The sequence below is a fragment of the Enhydra lutris genome, unplaced genomic scaffold, assembly GCF_002288905.1.
Source record: "Enhydra lutris kenyoni isolate GAN:26980312 unplaced genomic scaffold, ASM228890v2 scaffoldscaffold1, whole genome shotgun sequence".
Lineage (NCBI taxonomy): Eukaryota > Metazoa > Chordata > Mammalia > Carnivora > Mustelidae > Enhydra > Enhydra lutris.
The window spans coordinates 28,851,972-28,872,899 of record NW_019154085.1 but is presented as its reverse complement, the minus strand read 5'-3'; the positions used below and the strand labels follow the sequence as shown (position 1 = coordinate 28,872,899).

Sequence of the window (20,928 nt, the reverse complement as noted above, 5' to 3'; positions counted from 1 at the left end):
ATCAAGTCCCGCATCGGGCTCTCTGCTCAGCGGGGAGCCTGCTTTCCTCTCTCTCTCTGCCTGCTTGTGATCTCTGTCAAATGAATAAATAAAATCTTAAAAAAAAAAAAAAAGAAGGAATAGGTAGAGCCAGTATGACAAAATGTTTTTAACAGCCAAATCTGGGGATCAGGGCTTGGGAGCTCATGACGCTATTCTCCACTTTTAATGTTTGAAAACATGAACCTGCCTCTCACACTAGAAGAGTTAAAACAAATATACTCTCATTCACATGCAAAACCAAACACAGGCACAAATCCTCGAACCTTCCAGACATTCTCTGAATTCTAGGCACTACTCAGACCATTCACATCAAATCTTCTCAACACTTTGTGCAATGATATAAAAGGAAGTGACATTGTTTACATATTTCAAATCCCTTAGATTCTATGCTCCCAAGAATGGAAACGTGTCTCCTTATTATGCTCTCATGATATGATTAACTCTTTATCTGAAAACCTAAAAAGTTGGTTTATTTAATTTCTCTACATCAAATTTTTTATGTACCAGACAAGCATGGTATTTCTAGCTAGTATTTAATGAATTATTTGGGGAAAAAGAATTCTTTGCTAAGGTAATTCTTCCTAGTTCATCTTTTATGGGGGAAAAAAAAATCTAGATTTAAAAATACAATACCGGGGCGCCTGGGTGGCCCAGTGGGTTAAGGCTCTGCCTTCGGCTCGGGTCATGGTCTCAGGGTCCTGGGATCAAGCCCCACATCGGGCTCTCTGCTTGGCGGGGAACTTGCTTCTCCCTCTCTCTCTGCCTGCCTCTCTGCCTACTTGTGATTTCTGTGTCAAATAAAAAAATAAAATCTTAAAAAAAAAAATACAATACCGTATTTGCCTGAATCCAGACAAGTCTTACTGAAGTACTGTGGTTTTGCTAAAAACAAAAACAGGAGTTCTGATCTGTTAAAGATATACACCACAGTACTTAGGTAACATCACAAGTTTCCCAAGATTTGTTTTAGAGTACTTAAAAATAAATAAATAAAATAAAATTCTTGAATAGAAGAAGAATAGCTATGGCAGCTGTTGGAACCATAATGGAGTTCACAGAGTTCATGTCTCTACTTCTGGGTGTTTAAAAATTTCCAACGAATAGACTTCACATGTTCAAAACTGAACTTGAATTTTCCCACCCATTACCACTCCACTAGTAGCCTTCTTCATTTTAGTTAATGGCAATACCATTCTCCCAATTGCTTAGGCCAAAAATCTGAGAGTCATCCTTGTCTACTTTCCTTTGTTCACACCCCCACATCCGGTCAGTTAAAAAAAATCTTATTTTCTCTATGTTCAAAATATATTCCATCCAAACTGGCCTTCCTCACAGCGCCTCAAGCATGCTTCCATCTCAGGGCCTTTGAAGTGATTGTCTCTGCCTCAAATTTTCCCTCAGATAGCTGCACTCATTCCCTCATCTTCAAGTCTTTGCTCAAAGGTCATCTGAGTGAGGCCTAGCCTGACCATCCAACTCAGCACTCATCCTCTTTCTGTGCTTCATTTTTCTCCAGAGCTTTTCTCACCTCTCTATGTGCTATACAGAATTTACTGATTTTAGTAAGTTCATCATCTTTCCAACCAGAATGGAAGCCAGGATCCCGTGTGAACAGGACACAATTGCTTCTGGCACCCGACAGCAGCTAAGAGAGGAGTTGAGCCCCACGACCTCTGACCCTGGCAGTTCCAAGCAAGGTAAGATATACATTCTATGCAAGAATTTACAAACAGAGGAAGGATAAGCAGAAGGAAGGCAGGAAGGCAAGAAGGCAAGAAAGAAAAAGAAAGAGAGAGAGAGGAAGACAGGCAGGCAGGCAGGCAGGGAGGGAAAGGAAAAAAGAAAGAAAGAAAAAGAGAAAAGAACGACCCTCCACCCTAGCCCACAGACTGGAATGTGGGCTATGGGTCCGAGAACCATCCACAGCAGTGAGACAGGCTCTGTCCTTATCACTGTCCTGGGGCCAGTGTGCTAAGGTAAGAACCTGCTGGAAGGTTGTAGGAGCTCCAGAAAGCAAGAGAACTCCCAGATAGAAGATACATCCCTGACATCCAGGAGGCATGTTCTTGGGATTAAAGGCACATGATCAGAGAAAGAGCCTTCGATGTAGAAAAGGAAGGAATCTTCTGTGGCACCAACATTAATGAAGTTTACTGGTTGAAATCAGTATCTGGGGAAAGGAGGGAGCTTTATACATAAATCTCTTCTAGTTTTTCATTCTCAAATCAGTTGACTTGCAGCTTATCTCTCTCTCTCTTTTTTTTTTTTTTTTTTTTTTTTTAGTCTCTTTAGCTCTTGGTTGAGTTGGTGTCTCATACAGTAGAAAAAGGAGAGGTTGGCAATAAGGGGCCAAAAAGGCTGGAGGACGGACCACAGGAATCTGAGATCACGTGCTGTGTGTTGGCCTCAAGAGATGAATGAGTTTCCTGCAGTGTCTGGCAGAGGCGGGCCGGGGGTTGCTGGGCGCCAGTAACTGGTTCCCCAGAGAGAGCATGGCTAACCGCTCACTGGCCCCCAGGGACACCAGCACCTGTGGGACAGAGAAGAGATGACAGAACATGACATGGCCCAGCAATTCCCACTCTAGAAAAGAAAGAAAAAGAAAAAGAAAATGGGCTCTTGGGGACTCATCTTGATGAGACGGGGCTTATCGAGACCAGAGGTCTATTCCCGTTTGCTCTGGTTACATACCATGAAATCGAGGCACCAAGGGACCCACGCGCTCGTCCCCAGGAAGGGTAACACATGTCGTGGTGACAGTTGGTCAAAAGTGCGCTTCCCAGCCATGGATCCTGACCAGTGGGCCTTAACCTCGTTGCTACCAAGAATCCCTTTCATTATTTCCCCACAGGGATTGCCAGAAAATCCTATCATTTATATCATCACCATCCTGTCAAAATGTCTGTTCCACCCGAGGCTACCGCACTGCACTGTAATAACTTGGACGTTTAGCTTTACCATAGGTAGATGTTTGGTTTCCTTTAGGCTACTTTATAGACAGGGTGGAAAAAGCAGAATAAAGCAGTGGTTACAGTATAGGGCTCAGGACTCCGATTCTTGAGCTCAGAAGTCCAGTCCCCCCAAATAGCTTTGTAACTTGGACAAGTTCTCAAATTCTTAGTGCCTCAATGTCCTCACCTGCAAAATGGGGACTATAATAGCTTACACCAGATGACAAAGGGAAAATGATTAGCATGCTGCTTGTCACATGGTAAGTGCTGAAAAAAGACGGGCTACCTGCTTCATGCCCCCCAGGATGAAACGCCTCTATGCCTCAAGATGCCTAGTGTGTCCTCACCTCTATCCCACACAGCCTCAAGACGGAAACCCTGGTCTTTGAGATCGCAGAACTTCCCACTCCTCGGAGCCCTCTCCTGCACTCCTGCCCTTCTCCAGGGTGGGAGGTGGGAGAGGAGTGCTTCATTTCCCACTTCTGGACAGGGGGTCTGGGGGTATCCCAATTCCTTAAAGACTCCCTCGGAAAAATGTCATGAAGTACAAGCCCACCATTGGGGTCCACAAGTCCCCCAGGGTTGTACCTGATGGATGCAGGGCTCCTGCCGGAGGCTCCGGAGGGCAATGAGAGCGGCCTCCTTCACATTCAGCTGTGGGTCCCCACAAGCCATCTCCAGGAGTCGCTGCGGTACTTGGCACTGTATCAGCTCTGCCCCCAGGCCCTCAGGCCCCAAGTTGCCCAGAGCCGAAGCGGCATTGCGCCGGATGCCGGCCTGAGGATCTCCGAGGAGCTGGGTCATACCAGGTACTGCGGCAGCCAAGGCCGGGCCCAGGGGACCCGCCTGGTAGGCTGCGTTGCCCACAGCGAAGCTGGCACTGCGCCGCACGGCAGGGTCCTTGTCTCCAAGCCCCAGCAGCAGGAGGTTGAGCAGCCCAGCCTGGCTCTGCAGCGCCCCCCGCAGGGCCATGCTGTGCTGCAGCAAGTGTCCCAGGAGCCCGTAAGTGCGGGCCCGCACGGAGTTCTCTGGGTGGCCCAGGAGATTCCGCAGTGGCCGATAGGATTCATCAGAGCCGGCCAGGAGTTCCTCGATAAAGGACAAGTGGCTGGGAGACAGCACTCGGGCTGTGTGGGCCAGCAGCGAGAGAAGGTCGGAGGTGAGCACTGGCTGGTCACCCAGGAGGGCAACTGAGAAGAAGGAGATGACAGTTCGAGGGGAGGCAGCCACCGCGTTCACGAATTGGTTGAGCGAGGTGGGATCCGTGAGGGCCAGGCGTGTGAGGAAACTGACAGGCAACTCGGCTTGAGGCAATGGAAGGTGGTGACAGCAGACCTGGGGAAAGAGGGGCAGGGGCAGCCGGCAGAAGGGGGTCAGGGAGAGGGAGCACTCACTGCAGCGAGCCAGCTCGAAGGAGCCCCAGCTCTGGCAGAGAGAACAGCCAAGCTAGGCTGAGAAATACCACAGGGAATGGGAAGACCTGAGCCAAGCCCTCCACGAGAGACGCAGTGTGGAGCCCAGGGGCACGGGTGTACGAGCATTCCTTGCTCTGCAAGGACGTGCTCGCTCTGCCTTCAGAGGCCCACTGCTTAGTGCCAGCAATCGCCAGAGAGGTGACTCCTGGCTGAGGAGCTGGGTCTCCAGTGCCTAGACTGGGATGTCCTCCCCATGGAGCTCTGACGGATCCAGAAGAGGGACTGGTGGAGAGAGGAGGGGTCAACCCAGCTCCAAGCAGTGCCTCTGCTTAGGCCAGAGTGCTTTCTCCACTCCCAGCTCTTAGCTGGAGCCGGGCCTCCGCTCTTCCAGGGGCATGGGAGAGCCCTGGAGCTGCTGACAACTGAATAATTCGAGTACAAGAGGATGGCCATCTTCCCCCCTCACCGCTCCCCCGCCACGACTTTTGTGCCTGAGGAGCTTCCCACGTACCTGCAGCAGGTGGGCTGCGATTTCGGAGTCCACAAAGTCAGCCAAGACACCTCCGAGGAGGTCGTCATCCACGTCCAGGGCGAAGGGAAAGCAGAGGAGCTGGCAGACAGAGAGCACCACGAAGGGCAGAAATTCAGACCCGTGAGGCCTAAGGAGGGCAGTGCGGAAGGATTGGCTGGGTCTTCCTCACCCACCCTTTACCATTCTCTGCCCCCTGCTCAAATCCCCAAGCCCGGCTCCCCTTCCCCCACCTCACCAATCCCACTGCTCGTCTCATAGCTCAAGCTGTCAGCTACCGCGCCCCCCCCGCCCCCTCCCCCGCCCTGCAGACCCTCCAGCCTGCCCAGTCTCCCTCCTCCAGCTCCGACTCACACTCGGCCCAGAGGATGCAGGAAGCTGGGGGACAGCAGATGCTTCAAGGTGGACATGAGGGTACTTCCACGCTGCGACAGGTGGCTCAGGCATAACTGGGGCTCCTGGGTGAAGGTGGCCACGGCCAGGCTCAACAGGGCGGCCACGCCTGGAAACACCCAGAATGGAGACTCAGTGGAGCAGGCAATAGGCCCAGGTGCTCCTGCTTCTTGAGGGCTCCCCCCTACTTAGTCCCTTTCCCACCAAGCATAGCCTGTGCCATCCTCTCCCCAAGCGACAAGTCACAGTCATCTCTGTGGACTGACCCAGGGCTGGGCGGCCTCCTCTTGAAAAGGGGCCTCAATACTTTGGCCCCTCAATGGAAGTCACACTGATGGAAAGATACCTTGGGGGGAAATCAGCGTCCAGTCTGGCTCCGGGCTCTGTGGCCTGGACAGGGACGGCTCCTCTTCCTGGGCAGACACCTCCTCGGGGAGCCTTAGGGCCATGGAGAAGCGGTGCCACAGAACGGTCCACATTTCTGAGCTAGCCACATCCCTTATCAGGCTGCCCTTCCCTGGCTGGAGAAGAAATTGTAGGAGAGTGGGTAGGGAGGTCGAAGTCAAACCTCAAATGTGCCTTTTTTTGTTTTCCACTCTTATCCCTGACCTACAAGGAAAGAGCATCCAAAAATAATTCCTCTGTTTTTCCCAATGACCAAGGATTTCCCTGTTGTCTGAGTTCCCTTTCTTCCCACATTTTAACCCATGTGTGTGTCTGCTGGAAACCAGGGAATTACGGCTCTCCTCCCCCACTGATGAGGCAGCTGTGATTCCCCAGAAAGGCTCTGTGCTGAGGGCTATCACAAGTGGCATTCTAGTTGGACAGAAAAGGTGAATGTGGGTTGCTTTCATTCATTGTCTAGCGGTTCATCAACCTAGGAGGCACCCGCACCTGGGTGAGGAGGTGAAGCAGGAGGATGAGGAGGCCATCATAAAATCCACAGCCAGCCGGTGGGGTCAGCCGGACCTGTTGGAGAGAGGCAGGAAAAATGCAGGTCCCACACATGCAACTCCCGGTCAGGCAGAAAGAGCTCTTCCCCAGCCCGGGGCAGTGCGGACAGCTCTTCTGGACTCAGCAGTTTGGGTTCCCAACTGTTCATTCAATGACTACCTCTATCCCAGAGACACATAAGCTGTTAGGATAGGAAGATACTTGCTGGACAAGCAGCCAGGGCGGTGTGAGGATGGAGACGTGGTGGAGAGGGCCTAACTCTGCCTTCCAGAGGTAGAACACTGGTGAACTGAAAGTTTCAAAGGCAGTCAAGAGAAGGAGGTGGTAGGAAGGGACAGCATTCCAAGTAGAACTCATAGCATAAATAAAGCAGCTCATGAGGGATGATGGTGAATTTTGGAAGGGGTAAATCTGGGCACAGCAGGATTATAGAGCCCAGAGGAAACAGGTGAGCTTTGAGAAGAAGGTAAAGGAGTTTGGACTTTATCCCAGAAGCAGGGGAAGCCATTGAGCACTTATGCAAAGTCTACATGGGCAAGATTTTCGTCTCTTTTATTTACTGCTGTATCCTCCGAGCCCAGAATAGTGTCTGGTCCTCAAGACATATTTCTGTACTGGATACTTATTGGTTGAACAAATGATTAGACTTTTAAGAAAGCTCACCCTGGTGGCAGTGAAGAGAGTAGACCAGGGAGGAGAGAGTCTAGAAATAAGATCCTTCGGAAGGCAAGTGCCACAGTCTAAGATCAATGATGTGCACACATTCTAAGGCAGGGCAGTGATGGTGGTGGGCAGCAGAAGATCTGAGTGATGACAGGAAGGCAGAGCACATGGGACCTGGGGGAACCATCTAGATGGGGGAATAACGGAGCAGAGGGCACAGTCTATGAGGACTCCCAGGTCGCTGACTGGGGCTCCTGGATGAATGGGAATGCCATCCCTACTCTCTCTCTGAAGTTCAACTTCATCTAGAAAAAGCAGGTGAGTGTCATTACATTTCATGTGTCTCTCTTTTGAGCATGTTGTGGGAGGACATGCAAAGTGCTTTCTAAGTTATAAGGAATTCTGTGTCTATGGGGATGACAATCATCAAAGCACGAAGTCTATCCTTCCTTTTACAAAATGACAGAAATACGGATTTCCAGGTATCTAAAAACGAAGGCGGGGAAGGCCTTGAAAAGGAGAAAGCGACAAGAAGGCTACATGGTGGACCGAATTCCTGACGAATTCTCAGGACCCTAGCCATCTTTCCCATCTCAGTTAAGGAGAGGAGGGGGGATGGGGAGTGCAAACTGCAGGCAGAGGAGAACAGATGAAGCTTTTGAAAAGATTGCAGGAGCTGCTGGAGGAGGGAACTAAAGTAGGCAGGAAATCTCATCCTCTGGTAACTCGGGTCCCCCTCCCTCTCCCCTTCTTGGCCTGCCAATCTGGGCTCAGAGGGGGCTGTTATCTGGGGGCCGACAGAGAGGAAAGGAAAGACTCCTTGGCTCCTTTCCCACTCCTTGGTTTGCCCCAGGTGGGCTGGCGCTTCAGTCTCTTCCCAGAGTGGAGTTCTGGGTCTGCGTCATGTCCTCCCTGGCCCACCTCACCTCTGCAGGGGCAGACAGAGCATGCGACGCTGCGGCAATCCACTCCACAGGCTGGAGGTCAAAGGTCACCCCTTGCTGACCAAGTTGTCCCAACAGACAGGCTGCTGCACTCTGGGAGGAGTCAGAGGAGAAGGAAAGTCTGAGTCTGCACAGCAGGAAGGACATGCAGTCTCCGTCAGGCCCCATGGAATGCCTCCGAACCAGCTGCTGCTGAGACAGTGATGCCCATGCTCCCCCTGAAGGGCTGGATGGCAGGGGGAAAAGGAGAGAAAGAGGGAAGCTGAGAACTCACCACGAGAGAGACGATGTGTGAGTGGGTAAACAGAGTAGCAATCTCGTTGCCTAGCTTCTCCATTCTGGAAAAAGGGGATACGTCAAAGGGTGCTGCTGAGGGAAAGGAGGCTGGTGAGGGGCCTCCCTCCCCGCTGGATGGCACTCTCCCAGGGGCTGTCAACTGTCGTCAAAGCACAAAGTTGGTGGGATGCTAAGTCTGTTGTTTGTAGAGAAGACTTCACTCTCTCCATGCCAATCCCTCCTCAGCATAGGCTGCAGGGTGCCATTCCCCCAATCTGAAGTCAAGGAGAGCTGTGGGGATGGAAGATCCCAGAGGCAAGACCCCACTTCATGGCTTACCCGGAAGGCAGATCTTGCAACCGGAGGACAAGAAGGGACAGGAGATAGAGTGCCACTTCGGTAGCCTCTTCCCAATCCACGACCTTTACCTACAAGGGAAACCCTCAGATAGCAGAGCAGCTTCCCACTGAGAGAGTGGGGCCACCGCAATGCACCCGCCTATGTTGCCGGCCTACCTTGCCCTGGACCAACAACAACAGTGACTCCAAGGCCAGGGGCTCATGCCCTAGAAGGTGGCACAGGTGCTCACTGACGTGGCAGCAGGAGTAGAGAACCTGAGGGAGTAGGAAGCAGTTGGTCAGTGAGGCTGAGCGGGCCCTGGGCTTACAAGCAGGTTAGCCTCTCAATAGACCCTGTGTCCACCCCAGGGATCATAGAGAAGTCCAGGCCACTTCCACCTCTTGCCACAAGACACTGAGATCAGGCTACTTCTCTGTTCTGGTGAGCACTAGCTAACACTGGGGCCATCTCGGTGGAATAGATTTAAAAGCAGAAAGGGACCTTCTCGGGGTGCCTGGGTGGCTCAGTGGGTTAAGCTGCTGCCTTCGGCTCAGGTCATGATCTCAGAGTCCTGGGATCGAGCCCCGCATTGGGCTCTCTGCTCTCTAGGGGAGCCTGCTTCCTCCTCTCTCTCTCTGCCTGCCTCTCTGCCTGCTTGTGATTTCTCTGTCAAATAAATAAATAAAATCTTTAAAAAAAATAAAATAAATAAAATAAAGTGTCTTGGCTTTAAAAAAAAAAAAAAAAAAAGAAAGGGACCTTCTCTGTCTCTGTCTCTCTCAGTCCTGGGGACCGAAAAGAAATCTGGGGCACCTGGGTGGCTCAGTCAGTTAAGTGTCCAACTCTTGATTTTGGCTCAGGTCATGATCTCAGGGTCATGAGATCTAGTCCCACGTCCCATACACAGCATCGAGCCTGCTTAAGATTCTCCATCTCCCTCTGTCCCTTGCCCCCCTAAAAAAGAACGAATGAACAGAGATCTGGAGGACAGGCATACCTTGAGGAGGTGGAGGCACAGGATGGGATGCTGCAAGCCAGAGATCAAGGACAGCCTCAGCTGGCTGCTGTCTTCAGTTAGCTGATTCGCCAAATGCCGAGAGATCTGTAGGGACACACCTAAGGTCTCCATCCCCACCCCGTTCCCAAGATTCCCATCCTATTCCTCTCCTATCTTCAATGAATCAGGTTTCTCAACCCCTTGCTAGCCACCCTCTCTCAGGTTCACCAGGAACCTCAGACCTCACCCCACCCCCAGTCCCCATGGCCAATGGAGAATCAAAGGTCATGGCCTAGTTTAGCCCTAGAGCAGGCAGGTGCAGAGGAAAGCATTGCTGGCTGAAAGGGGGCAGGAAATCTAAACCCTGAGCCCTTCAAGGAGCATCATGGGCAGCTTCGGATCAGCCACCCTGCCAAACGGGCAGTTTGTCACCAAGCTCTCTAACCGGCTGGCCAAGGGCTCTGGGATTCAGGGGACATCGTGTTCTATAAGTGGCCCAGATCCAGGGTGGGAGCATCTGTTTCTGGAAGTACAGAGTAAGGGAAAGCATGAATGCTTGTTTTTCTGCCTTTCTGAGGAGCTGAGGCCAGCTCCCTCATCTCCAGCAACCGGATGAGAGGAAGCAGACACTGCAGCTCAGACCTGCTCCTTGGCTTCCCAGCAGCTGGGCAGCCCCACTGGCGCAGTACAGATGGCCGCCAATGCAAAGGACATGGCTCCCGGCAGATCCTCGCTTTGCTCCCGCAACGGCTGGCTCACTTGGGGGGCTCCTATGGAGAAAGGCAAAGAACGCAGGGTTGGTCTGGTTGTTTCTCTCAGCTCCCCATTCATTCTTCCAGTGCACAGCTAGTTACTGAGCGTTTGCCAGATGCCAGGTGCTAATCGAGGCAATGGCAGTTGGGGGGATGGGTAGGGACGCAGAGCCAGAGTTGTCCCGGAGTCATCAGAACCTCAGTGCTCTACTCCAGTTACCTGGGGGGCTGTGGAAAGGCAGCTGGGGAACCGTCAAGCCGTGGAGCAGCCCATCCAGCACCGCCCGCTGAGTCGTCAGCAGGCTGGAGTAAAAGGCTTTGGAGACAGTCCAGCTGTTCCCATCCATGGCTTCGCACAGAACAGTAAAGCACTAAGGAAGACAAGGGTGGGGTCAACATGAGGGCAGCAGAAAAGTGATGGGGCTGAGGGTAAGGAGCAAGAACCCCCCAAGAACCTGAGAAAAAGAGAGAAAACCCAGAGGGACCAGCAGTGATGAAGCATTCCTCGCATTATAACTGCCTTCACATTTTGAGGATGGCAATTTTAGATGGCAAGCCTTCTATTCTCTGATTGGCTGCCTCCCAGATGATACCTCTCGAAGTGTTAGCTATAGACCATGAGCAAATGAATTCCTGGGGATTCCTGGGTCCCTCCCAACCCAGTGCTTTTGGGTGGTAGGGTATTTATTCCAAACTCTCCATGCACTCGCAGCATCGTGACCTATAAGATAAATGCTAGCCGATAATGTGAGTCACTGATGCCCCAAATTTAGGTTAGACATTGAAAAAGCTTCCTAACTCGAAAGAGTTAAGGGATGTTAAACTAGGCTTTCAGACTAGAAGAGGTGGACTGGACTGCTAGCTGGAGGCTGAAATGCAGCCCAGATCTGTGTCCCCCACGGGGCTGGCCTGTTTGAACAATGACTAGGTAATTGCTTACTTCCTCACTGATGTTCCTCTCTAACTCCTCTGAGATCCGTCAGAACCCAGCTATCTTCTTGCTCCATTCTCCATTCTCCTGTCCCTCACTTCCATAGTCCAGGGATGAGAACCCACTAGTTTACTGGTCCATAGGACAAATAAATTTGGGAAATACTAGCCCATCTGCAAGTCTCTTCAAGAAGGAATACTTCAACTTGTGGTTCCCTGAAAAAGGCCACAGGGCTTAATGCCTCTAGATCTTTATATATGCTGTGCCTTCTGCCTGGAATGTTCTCCCTACTTCCTGCCTCACACACCAACAAACTTTTATGAGTTCTTCAAATCCTAGCAAAGATAATTTCTTTCAAGACTTCTTCTAGGACTCCCCAAGTAGCATTAATCATACCTTCTTCATACCTGCTTCTGTATTTCATACAAGTTTTATACAAGTTCTAATATACTTCTCACACTGTTGTCCTTGATCATTTTTCATCTCCTCTACTAGACTATTTCCAGTCTCTTGAAGGCAGGGATTTCTCTTACCCATATGGCACACAGTTGGGAAATGTTTGTTGTATTAACTCAACCTAACCATATGTAGTTATAAGAAAGGGGAAGGGGAAAGCATAGGAAAGACATCAAGATGGAAATCTGGACAAGGGAGCAGATTACCATAAGGCTATCCCTCCGCAAGGTCTGCTCAGAGTCATCCGGTTGGGCCAGCAGTTTCCCCAACAGGTCCAAAAAGAGGTTGGCGGCCTCCTGAAACACCTGTAGGCTGGGAAAAAATAGCCCGTCTCCCTAAGAGCCCACATGTGGTAAAGGGGTCAGTTCTGGGCAGACAGGAGAGTCCCTGCAAAGGAACATCTCAGAACACTCCCTCCTCTCTCTCCTGCTGAACACACAGTCTGCTATACACACCCTCCTCATTCCTTCTTTGCCATTTCCTCTAGGTCATTCATATTGTGACCCTTCCCTTTAGTGTATGGGGACCCTTAGAGCCTGCAAGTCTTGGGGTGAACTTAAAGGGGTCTCGGGGTCCTTAGGAGGATTAGCTAGACTCCCAGCTGACTCCCAGTCAGACAGCCGATCCCTAACCCTTCGGCTTCTCCTTACTCAGCCTCCTCCTAACAGAGGGGGGAAGAAATGGGGGTAGAAATCGAAGCCAAAGTGGCCAATGGAGCAGAGCTGGCTCTCGTCCCACCTGTCACCTGTCTGGCTCCTCTCCAAATTGAAGGTGCAGCCAAAGTAGGCCTGAATCACAGCCATCAGGTCCCGTGAGAAGGTCCCATACCAACACTGCTGCCAGGGAAGAGGACGGAGAGTGAGGGCGACGCAGAGGATGGAGACGAAGAAGAGAAAAAGCAGTAAAAAAAAAAAAAAGAGAGAGAAAGAAAGAAAGAAAAGAAAAGAAAGAAAGAAAGAAAAAAAAAGTTGTCCGATATCCAGTCAGGTTGACCGAACAGGAAGGGGCAGAGGGAAGAGGACCACCGGACAGAGAAGGGAAATCTAGAGGTAACAAAGTGGCGGCCAGTGGCCGGTAAACAGCCTGAAAATGTGTCCAGTTTGGCCTGAATAGCATTCAGGAGTCTAGGAGGCTCTGTTTTTCAAAATAGTTCAAATTGTTCTCTAAATTCCTTAAAAACGCTTGAGGTTAGTACTCATGAGCAGAAGGCCACTTTCAGCTGCCTGAGCCGAGGCCCCGTTAAACGTTTCCATATTCTCTCCTCTCAGCCCGGCCACAGCAGAACTCAGCATGGGGAGGGAGGGATTCCACCTCTGACACACTGAGCCTCAGTTCTAGCTCCTCCACTCATCGTCCCTGTGACCATTTATAAGTTAGTGCCTGTGTATGAGTTGGTGAATCTCTGAATTTCAGTACTCGGTTCTATAAAATCAGGGCAATGAAAGCCTAGGATTTAACATTCCAAAACACAGTGCTCTACAGAGTGGGAAACTGTGCATACAAATCCAGATTTCTAGCTCCTTTCTTTTCTTTCTTTCTTTTTAAAAGACTTTATTTGGCACAGAGGGAGAGAGAGAGCAAGCATTCAAGCAGGGGGAGCAGCAGAGGGAGAGGGAGAAGCAGGCTCTCCGCTGAGCCCGACATGGGGCTCGATCCCAGAAGCTTTATCACGCAACCAAGGAACCAGTAGTTCCACTGAAAGCAGAGGCTTTCTGACTGAGCCACCCAGGCGCCCTTGGATTTCCAGCTTCTCTTAGAAAACTGGAAGATCTGGTAACACTGGGCCCATGTTCTCAAGTGGCAACAGTGAGCCGGAGCCGAGGGGATGTCCCATTCAGACTGGGCACAGGCTCTCTAGTTTACCATATTCCCCACTGCTCATACGGTCATGCAGACTCTACTTCCCTGCGTGACAGGATCTGTCTGGCCTCAGAGGGCAGCAGGGTTTGCGACTCATTATCTACTAACTAGACAGGAGGAAAGAAAAGAAAAGGCAGCGGGCCAAATAGAAATCCAAGGTGGAGAAACGGAAGAGGAGGACATCTGAAGGAGAGAAATCCCAGGTGAAGAAACTCCTTGAAGTCTTCCGAGGCTCCTGGCATAGGGCTTACCTGCTGGATACTGCTGCTCTCTTGGCTGTGTCTGAGCAGGCTGAACAGGAGGCCAGGGAGCCCCGCCTCGCGGCAGAAGGCGTACAAGGGAACCGAGTCACAGCAGCTAGACAGAAGACTGCTCAGGACCCGGAGTGCCGGGAGGATCTGGGATGCACCCTCCAGCACGCCTTTCAGTATCTGGGTGACAGGAGGGAAACACACAGGAATCGATATTATCAGAGGGAAAAGGAGAGTCACAGATACCAGTGTCCCTAAGGAGTGGCCAAAGCAGACCAGATGTTCCCACTCCTTTCCTTGGGTCTAAAACCCAGAGAAGGAGAACAGAGAAAAAGGAGAAGTGACCAAGGGAAAGGAGACCTCCCCTCCATCTCTGTGGGACCCAGTGCCATTCTTTTTTTTTTTTTAAGGTTTTATTTATTTTACTTATCATAGAGAGAGAGAGAGAACAAGCAGAGGGAGCGCAGAGGGAAAAGCAGACTCCCCATGGAGCAGGGAGCCCAATGCGGGACTCGATCCCAGGACCCTAGGATCACGACCCAAGCCAAAGGCTCACTGATTGAGCCACCCAGGCGTCTGTCTCCCCAGTGCCATTCCTATCTGCTCCTTCCCTTCTCCAGCCCTTCACCTTATACATACACACACACACACACACACACACACACACACACACACATGCATGCACGCACACACGCACTTCCAAAGATATAAAACAACAGACACAAAACAATGTCATTCAACTCCAGACAGATAAAACCGAATTATCTAACTCTAAATCAGGGCTTGACTATGACCCACAGGCCAAATCCGGTCTGCCACTTATTTATACATAACCTGCAAGGTAAGGGCACTCTGATACTTTCGAAGAGTTGTTCTTCAAAAGTTAACCCTTCAGGAAAGAATAACATTTACATCAAGTGCTTTACGTCATTCACCATTTCTAAATCTTTTCACTTATTTGCTTATTTACTCTTTACAACCATCCTGCCTAGTAAACACAATTACCCATTTTACAGAAGACAAGACTAAAGCCTCTAGATAGGTTAAGGGGTCAATTACCACACAGCTGAAGAGTAGTTCAGCTGGAATTCGAGTCCACAAGACTTACCCTGGAGGCAGAATTTTCACCAGCCTCCCTACTGACGCCACCACCCCACTACAAGGACAGCATGGAAGGGCCAGAGGGAGGCAAGGTCCAAGGCAATTCAATGGGGAAAAGAGAGTCTTGGACCAAGGGTGCTGGGATGACTATAGAGCCCCATGCAAAAAGATGAACTTAGATCCCTACCTCACATTATATATAAAAAGTAACTCAAAATGGGCAAGAGACCTAAATGGTAGAGCTCCAACTAAAAAGCTTTTAGAAGAAAACACAGGAGGAAATCTTCTGGACTTTGGGTTTGGGTCTGGAAAAGATTTCTTCCACATAACACCAGAAGCATCATCCACAAAAGAAAAAAATGGTAATTGGATGTCATAAACATTCAAAACCTTTGTGCTTCAAAAAACACTCTTATGAAAGTAAAAGAACAAATCACAGACTGGGAGAAAATATTTGCAAACCACACTGTGATAAAGGTCTTCTATCCAGAATATACAAAGAACTCTTACAACTCAAGGGGACAAACAACCCAATTTAAAAATAAGCACAAGAACTGAATAGATATTTCAGCAAAGAAGATAATACAAAGGGCTAATAAGCACATGAAAAGATGCTCCACATGAGTTATTAGCAAAATGCAAATTAAAATGACAATAAGACATGATTTCGCATTCACTAGAAATGGCTGTGATAAAAACAGACAATACATGCTGGCAAGAACGTGGGGACACGGAGACCCTCACACGGTGCTGGTGGGAATACAAAATGAGGCAGCCACTTTGGAAAATAGTCTAGCAGCTTCTTAAAATGGTAAATATAAATTACCATACAACCCAGCAATTGCGAAATACCCAAGAAAGAAAAATGAAAACGTATGTCCACACAAAGACTTCCATGTGAATGTTCATGGCAACATCACTCATAAAAGCCAAACAGTGGAAACAATTCAAATGTCCATCAACTGGTGAATGAATAAAGAACATTAATTATGAATACCAATTAAGTAAAATGTTACCCTTTTAAAAAGAATCTCGTTTTTCTCATTAGTACACCTGTATCAGAAGCACCTGTATATTTATTATGTCTACATTTTAAATTTCATCAACAAAATTTTATTGAAATTCGATTAGCCAATATATTGTACATCACTAATTTCAGATGTAGTGTTCAGTAATTTTTCCGTTGTGTATAATACCCAGTGCTGATCACATCATCATCCATAAAAATTGTGTGGAAAAGTGCTCTCTCTCATTATAGAAGTACTCAATAATATCCTCCATTTTTGCCTTTTACTCTTCAATGCCCAAAATGTTTACCACCCAAGTTTGCCAACCCCTGCTTTAAATGAATGCCTTTCCCTTCAGAAAGAGAAAAGAGGCCTGTTTTCTTTCTTTCTTTTTTCAAGATTTATTTACTTATGGGCACCTGGGTGGCTGAGTCAGTTGGGCATCTGCCTTTGGCTCAGGTCATGATCTCAGGGTCCTGGGATGGAGCCCTGTGCCAGGCTCCCTGCTCAGTGGGAAGCCTGCTTCTCCCTCTGCCTGCCCCCTGCTCATGCTCTCACTTGCTACCTCTCTCTCTCTCAAATAAATAGAATCTTTATTTAAAAAAAGATGTATTTATTTATTAGAGCAAAAGAGAGAACGTGCATGCTCAGTGGGTGGAGGAGCAGAGAGGGAGAGAAGAATGGGAAGCGGACTCCCCACTGAGTGTGGAACTAGAGGCAGGACTCCGTCTCTCCATCCTGAGATCATGACCTGAGCTGATACCCAGAGCCGGACACTTAACTGATTGAGCCTCCCAGGAGCCCCCTTTGCTTACGGATTGATGTGTTACTAAAGGAGGCCAGCAAATCTTGAATTAAATAGATAAACTGAAAGAGAACTGAAAAGGGACAAACTTTCTATTTCTCGTGTTTTTTAATGCCTCATCTGTGACCACATAGTCTGAAATTCCATTCCGTGGGCCCATTACCTGCCCCCCGGCCTCGTGCAGCTGGCCTTGGATGCGCTGGCAGAAGTCCGGATTGCACAGCAGAGTGAGCGGGGCCTTCAGCTGGACAGGCACTGGCTCCACGGTCTCTAGTAGGTGCTGCCACTCATCGTCGCTGTCTGGCTCCTGAGGCATAGGGGGGTGAAAGAAGTCAGAAGCATGTCGGGTTCAAGGACAGTAGCGCCCAGCCTGGGGAATTAGGGAGTAAATGCAAGAACCAATGAGTTCTTCAGCACAGATGTATTCATTTCAACCACCGGTTTCAAAAGGTAGAGCTGGCAGTATGAGAGGGGTCTTGAAAAGTCTCTCCGGGAACACGGGCACAAGTTCATGAAGAGATACCTACAGACAGGTCTATTGCAGCATGGTTTATGATTTAAAAAAAAAAAAAAAAAAAAACGGAGGGGCGCCTGGGTGGCTCAGTGGGTTAAAGCCTCTGCCTTCAGCTCAGGTCATGATCCCAGGGTCCTGGGATCGAGCCCCGCATCGGGCTCTCTGCTTTGCAGGGAGCCTGCTTCCCTTCCTCTCTCTCTGCCTGCCTCTCTGCCTACTTGTGATCTCTGTCTGTCAAATAAATAAAATCTTAAAAAAAAAAAAAATGGAAATGTCATAAGGCCAATCAGTAAGGGAATAAGAAATCATGGCACATCCATCTTAGGAAATATTGTGAAGGTACACAGAAATTCTTTGTGGCATCCTCACAATTATAATAGTTTGAAACTATTACAAAACAAAACATTAAAATCCCCCAAAGATGACATGTTCAGATGTAGAAGGATCTCCAAAACAGATCATATGGTAAGTGAGGCATGATGTAAAACAGTACTTGCGGTGTGACCTCGGGTGGTAAAAAATGGCCAAACTACAGATTTCTGTGTGCATATACGTATCTGTAAAAATTCAGCAAGTTTAGAAAAAGAAAGGTTAAACTAGCAACAGCAGACACCACTGGGATTGGGGTGAGGCTCAAAACGGACTTTCATTTTTACCCACGTGTTTCAATTTTTGCTAATTACATGTTCAGATGTTATGCAATTATCCTATGAATCTACAAATTGATGATAAGAAAGAAATTTTTAACATAAGGGGAGCTCATACCTGGGATAGTTGGGAATCACTGTTCCAGAAAAACATCTACCCGGACCCAACATCCCACGGCAGGGTCAAGGCCAAGAGGAGCCCCTAGGGCTTACCTCATTTTCTAGGTCCACTGCATCAATGCTCCTCTGGCCCACCACATCTGGCCTCGTCTCTGGAAGAATATGTTCACAGTCCTGGGCAATCCGGTTTTCCCTGCCAGAGGAACAGCAAGTAGGAGGAGTTCCAGACCCGTGATGCTCAGGGTTCATTAACATGTCCATCACTCTGGGTCCAAGGTAAGAATGAAGAACAAGCCATACAGGATCAGAGCGGGCAGAGCTTTCTTCTAGGATATGGCCAGGACAGGATGTTGACCACTCCACACATGTCCTTAACTGTCCTTCCACTTTGGATCTTACTCTCAAGTCTACCTTGGCAGTTTCCACCTGTAGCTCTCAACTCAAATAATCTTCCCTTTTGCATGGAAACAATTCTTTCCTTCTCAGTTAATGTACAATTAATTGAGGCATAGAGAAAAGAAAATTCCCACAATTCCCGATGAATCAGGAAAATATCCAGAATCAGAATTCAAGAACCCAGGACTCGGACTCCCAGGGCCCTGCCCCATGAGACGGTGGCTAGTGACAGCACCATGTTGTATTTGCTTTGGCTAAAGCCGAAGATCTGTAAGATACTTTACTCCATAAATCCCTAGCTATCCCCTCCTCACCAAGGTGCAGGGGTGGCCTCTCCAGCCCCCCACTCAGCCCAGCTGCTCTTCATTTCTGAGGCCAAGATCCCAGCCAAGAGGCCTGGTTCCTGAGGAGTGGCTCTTAGTCTAGGCAGAGGGGCTGTGCCACAAGCCATCTTGCTGGTCCTGTCCTCTTGCTCAAGGGCAGGTCCTGTGTTCTGGTGTTTCTGTGGGAAGTGGGCAGGAGACACTGAATCAAAACTATTTGGTTGCCATAGGGCAATACGAATCCTACTTGTGGTCCTTCCTTAACCTTCCTTCTCCAACATCCCCAGTTACTAGCCTGGTCATGTCACCCATCCCCTCCGTCCCACATACCTTCTGCTTGGCCTCCTCAGCCATACGCTTACAGGCTTGTCGCAAGATGCGAGACTGATTGCCCTTGGGGGCCAGCCGATGTACCTGTTGGTCCTTGAGGACCTGAAGTTCTGGTGGTAGGTGACTGGTGAATGGGGTGCCCAAATCTGGGTTTCCTGGTTCAGTTATTACTACAGGGAGGAAAGAAGAACACGTGATCACACTAGAGCTGTGCCACCATCTCCACTTGGCCAGAGACAACTTCCGTGTCTTCAGGCTTCTGTGGAAGGAAACCATTTTGACAACATGACAAAGAGGGAGTGGGGTGGCAAAGATTAGGCAAAGGGCAAGGGAGAAAGTTCGAGCTGGTAGAGTAATGCACTGCATCCAGACCCTGGGGAATGCCGGCAGATGGGGAAGAGCCTGGGGAAGTACCAAAGCCCTGGGAACCATAAGGACTCACTGGTGACACGACCAGCTATAAAGGGGTGATGTAAGAGGTCTGGCCAGGACAGACGCTGCCTGGGGTCCTTGGTGAGCAGCCCCTGTAGAAAGCTCTGTGGAGAGAAAAGAATACCTCATGGGTCTTCGCTTTCCTATAGGTTCTCTTTAACTCACCAGCAGAAGCAGGAAACCAAGACTCCGGGGTCCATTCCTTCAGTAAACTGGCTGTTCTTGACCACCCTCTACTCCTATCCGTAGGCCTCATTTCCCTGGCTCCAGGAACAGACTTCACTGCCTCCCCTCCGGGAGAGCCCCCTATCCTGTCCAAAGTCATTCTGGCGTCTTCACAATCACCTTCAGAAAGCAAACATTCAAAGGAGTCCAAATGGCTCACTGTGCCCTCCCTCCAATGGCGGGCTTGTCTGCTGGGCGGGAACAGATGCGTTCGTGGTGAAGAGCAGACTCACACTCAAGTCATTGTGTACAGACGGGTTTGGGAGCCCGCCAACACAGAAATCCTTCGGCAAGTCTTCAGATGGTGGTGGGGAAGGGAGACTGCCTCTGAAAGGGGCACATCTGTTATGAGGTATCCTTGGGACCATCCTCAGTTGGGCCTCAGATGGGAACAGAAGGTACTGGTAGCTGATGACCACTGTTCTAAAACAAGGTGTCATCTGTGGCTCTCGCTGAATGAAGATGACTGCATGTTGGCTCTGAGGGAGAAGGAATGGCCTATCGCCCACTTAAGTTTCTTTTGTTTAGATTCTTTCTGATAATTACTGGAGCTTCCTCAACTAAAGAGATTGGGGAGAGACTTGTCCCTTTTCCTCTTAGAGCAAAGGAAAGTTATAATGAGACTACACTCTGGGAAAAGGTTGCATTTAAATTCCACTGAGGGCCCAAATTTTGCCCTAGATAAGAAATAAAAAGGGTGAACTCTTCTTCCTCCCTCCCTTCCTCATAATCCCCTCCCCCACTGTGAGTTCACTGCAATCAGAGGGCACCACCTCTGTCACCTGCCCCTAATAGCTGAGCTAGTCCCACTGGCTCTGGCCATTTGAATGTCTGAAGATTCCTTCTTTCAGGAAGAAGACTAGAAGTTCTGTGGGCAAATCTAGATACCATCTGGACCTTGCATCTGATAGGAAATAAGTGGAACAGAGAGTGCATAAAAGGATAGCAGCTGTCCCTAGTGGCTTAAAATTACCTTTCCATTGAGATAAAGAATAACCCGCCCCAAGAAGGAGCTGCTAGGTCCAAGTTTGGTGGACCTTAGAACAGCCTCCCAGAATCAGTCCCTAGAGGAGAAAAGCAAGGCAGCTGGGCCCAGCTTCTGCACTCATTAACAGCAAAATCTTGCCCCAGGGGGCGCCTGGGTGGCTCAGTGGGTTAAGCCGCTGCCTTCGGCTCAGGTCATGATCTCAGGGTCCTGGGATCGAGTCCCGCGTCGGGCTCTCTGCTTAGCAGGAAGCCTGCTTCCTCCTCTCTCTCTCTCTCTGTCTGCCTCTC

The 20,928-nt window shown here is 49.5% G+C and overlaps 1 protein-coding gene across 3 annotated transcripts in view; it reads right to left on the bottom strand.

Annotated features, from left to right (window-relative positions):
* Positions 1-2,298: 2,298 nt before the first annotated feature.
* Positions 2,299-20,928, bottom strand: part of LOC111143262 (serine/threonine kinase 36) — a 22,988-nt gene continuing 4,358 nt past the window's right edge. Inside the window, exons 7-27 of one of the 3 annotated variants that reach the window (XM_022496887.1) lie at positions 19,439-19,532; positions 18,997-19,166; positions 18,658-18,845; positions 18,041-18,140; positions 16,830-16,973; positions 13,754-13,933; positions 12,381-12,478; positions 11,849-11,954; positions 10,476-10,626; positions 10,146-10,273; positions 9,504-9,608; positions 8,683-8,781; positions 8,507-8,595; positions 8,166-8,229; positions 7,874-7,984; positions 6,225-6,299; positions 5,677-5,851; positions 5,292-5,439; positions 4,920-5,067; positions 3,582-4,328; positions 2,299-2,572 (exon numbers count right to left, since the gene is read on the bottom strand). In XM_022496887.1, the coding sequence (XP_022352595.1) occupies positions 2,429-2,572; positions 3,582-4,328; positions 4,920-5,067; positions 5,292-5,439; positions 5,677-5,851; positions 6,225-6,299; positions 7,874-7,984; positions 8,166-8,229; positions 8,507-8,595; positions 8,683-8,781; positions 9,504-9,608; positions 10,146-10,273; positions 10,476-10,626; positions 11,849-11,954; positions 12,381-12,478; positions 13,754-13,933; positions 16,830-16,973; positions 18,041-18,140; positions 18,658-18,845; positions 18,997-19,166; positions 19,439-19,532 (3,264 nt within the window). In that variant the 3' untranslated portion in view covers positions 2,299-2,428. The remainder of the gene's footprint in view (positions 2,573-3,581; positions 4,329-4,919; positions 5,068-5,291; positions 5,440-5,676; positions 5,852-6,224; positions 6,300-7,873; positions 7,985-8,165; positions 8,230-8,506; positions 8,596-8,682; positions 8,782-9,503; positions 9,609-10,145; positions 10,274-10,475; positions 10,627-11,848; positions 11,955-12,380; positions 12,479-13,753; positions 13,934-16,829; positions 16,974-18,040; positions 18,141-18,657; positions 18,846-18,996; positions 19,167-19,438; positions 19,533-20,928) is intronic. The other 2 variants (XM_022496894.1, XM_022496900.1) reach the window with 2 other exon arrangements.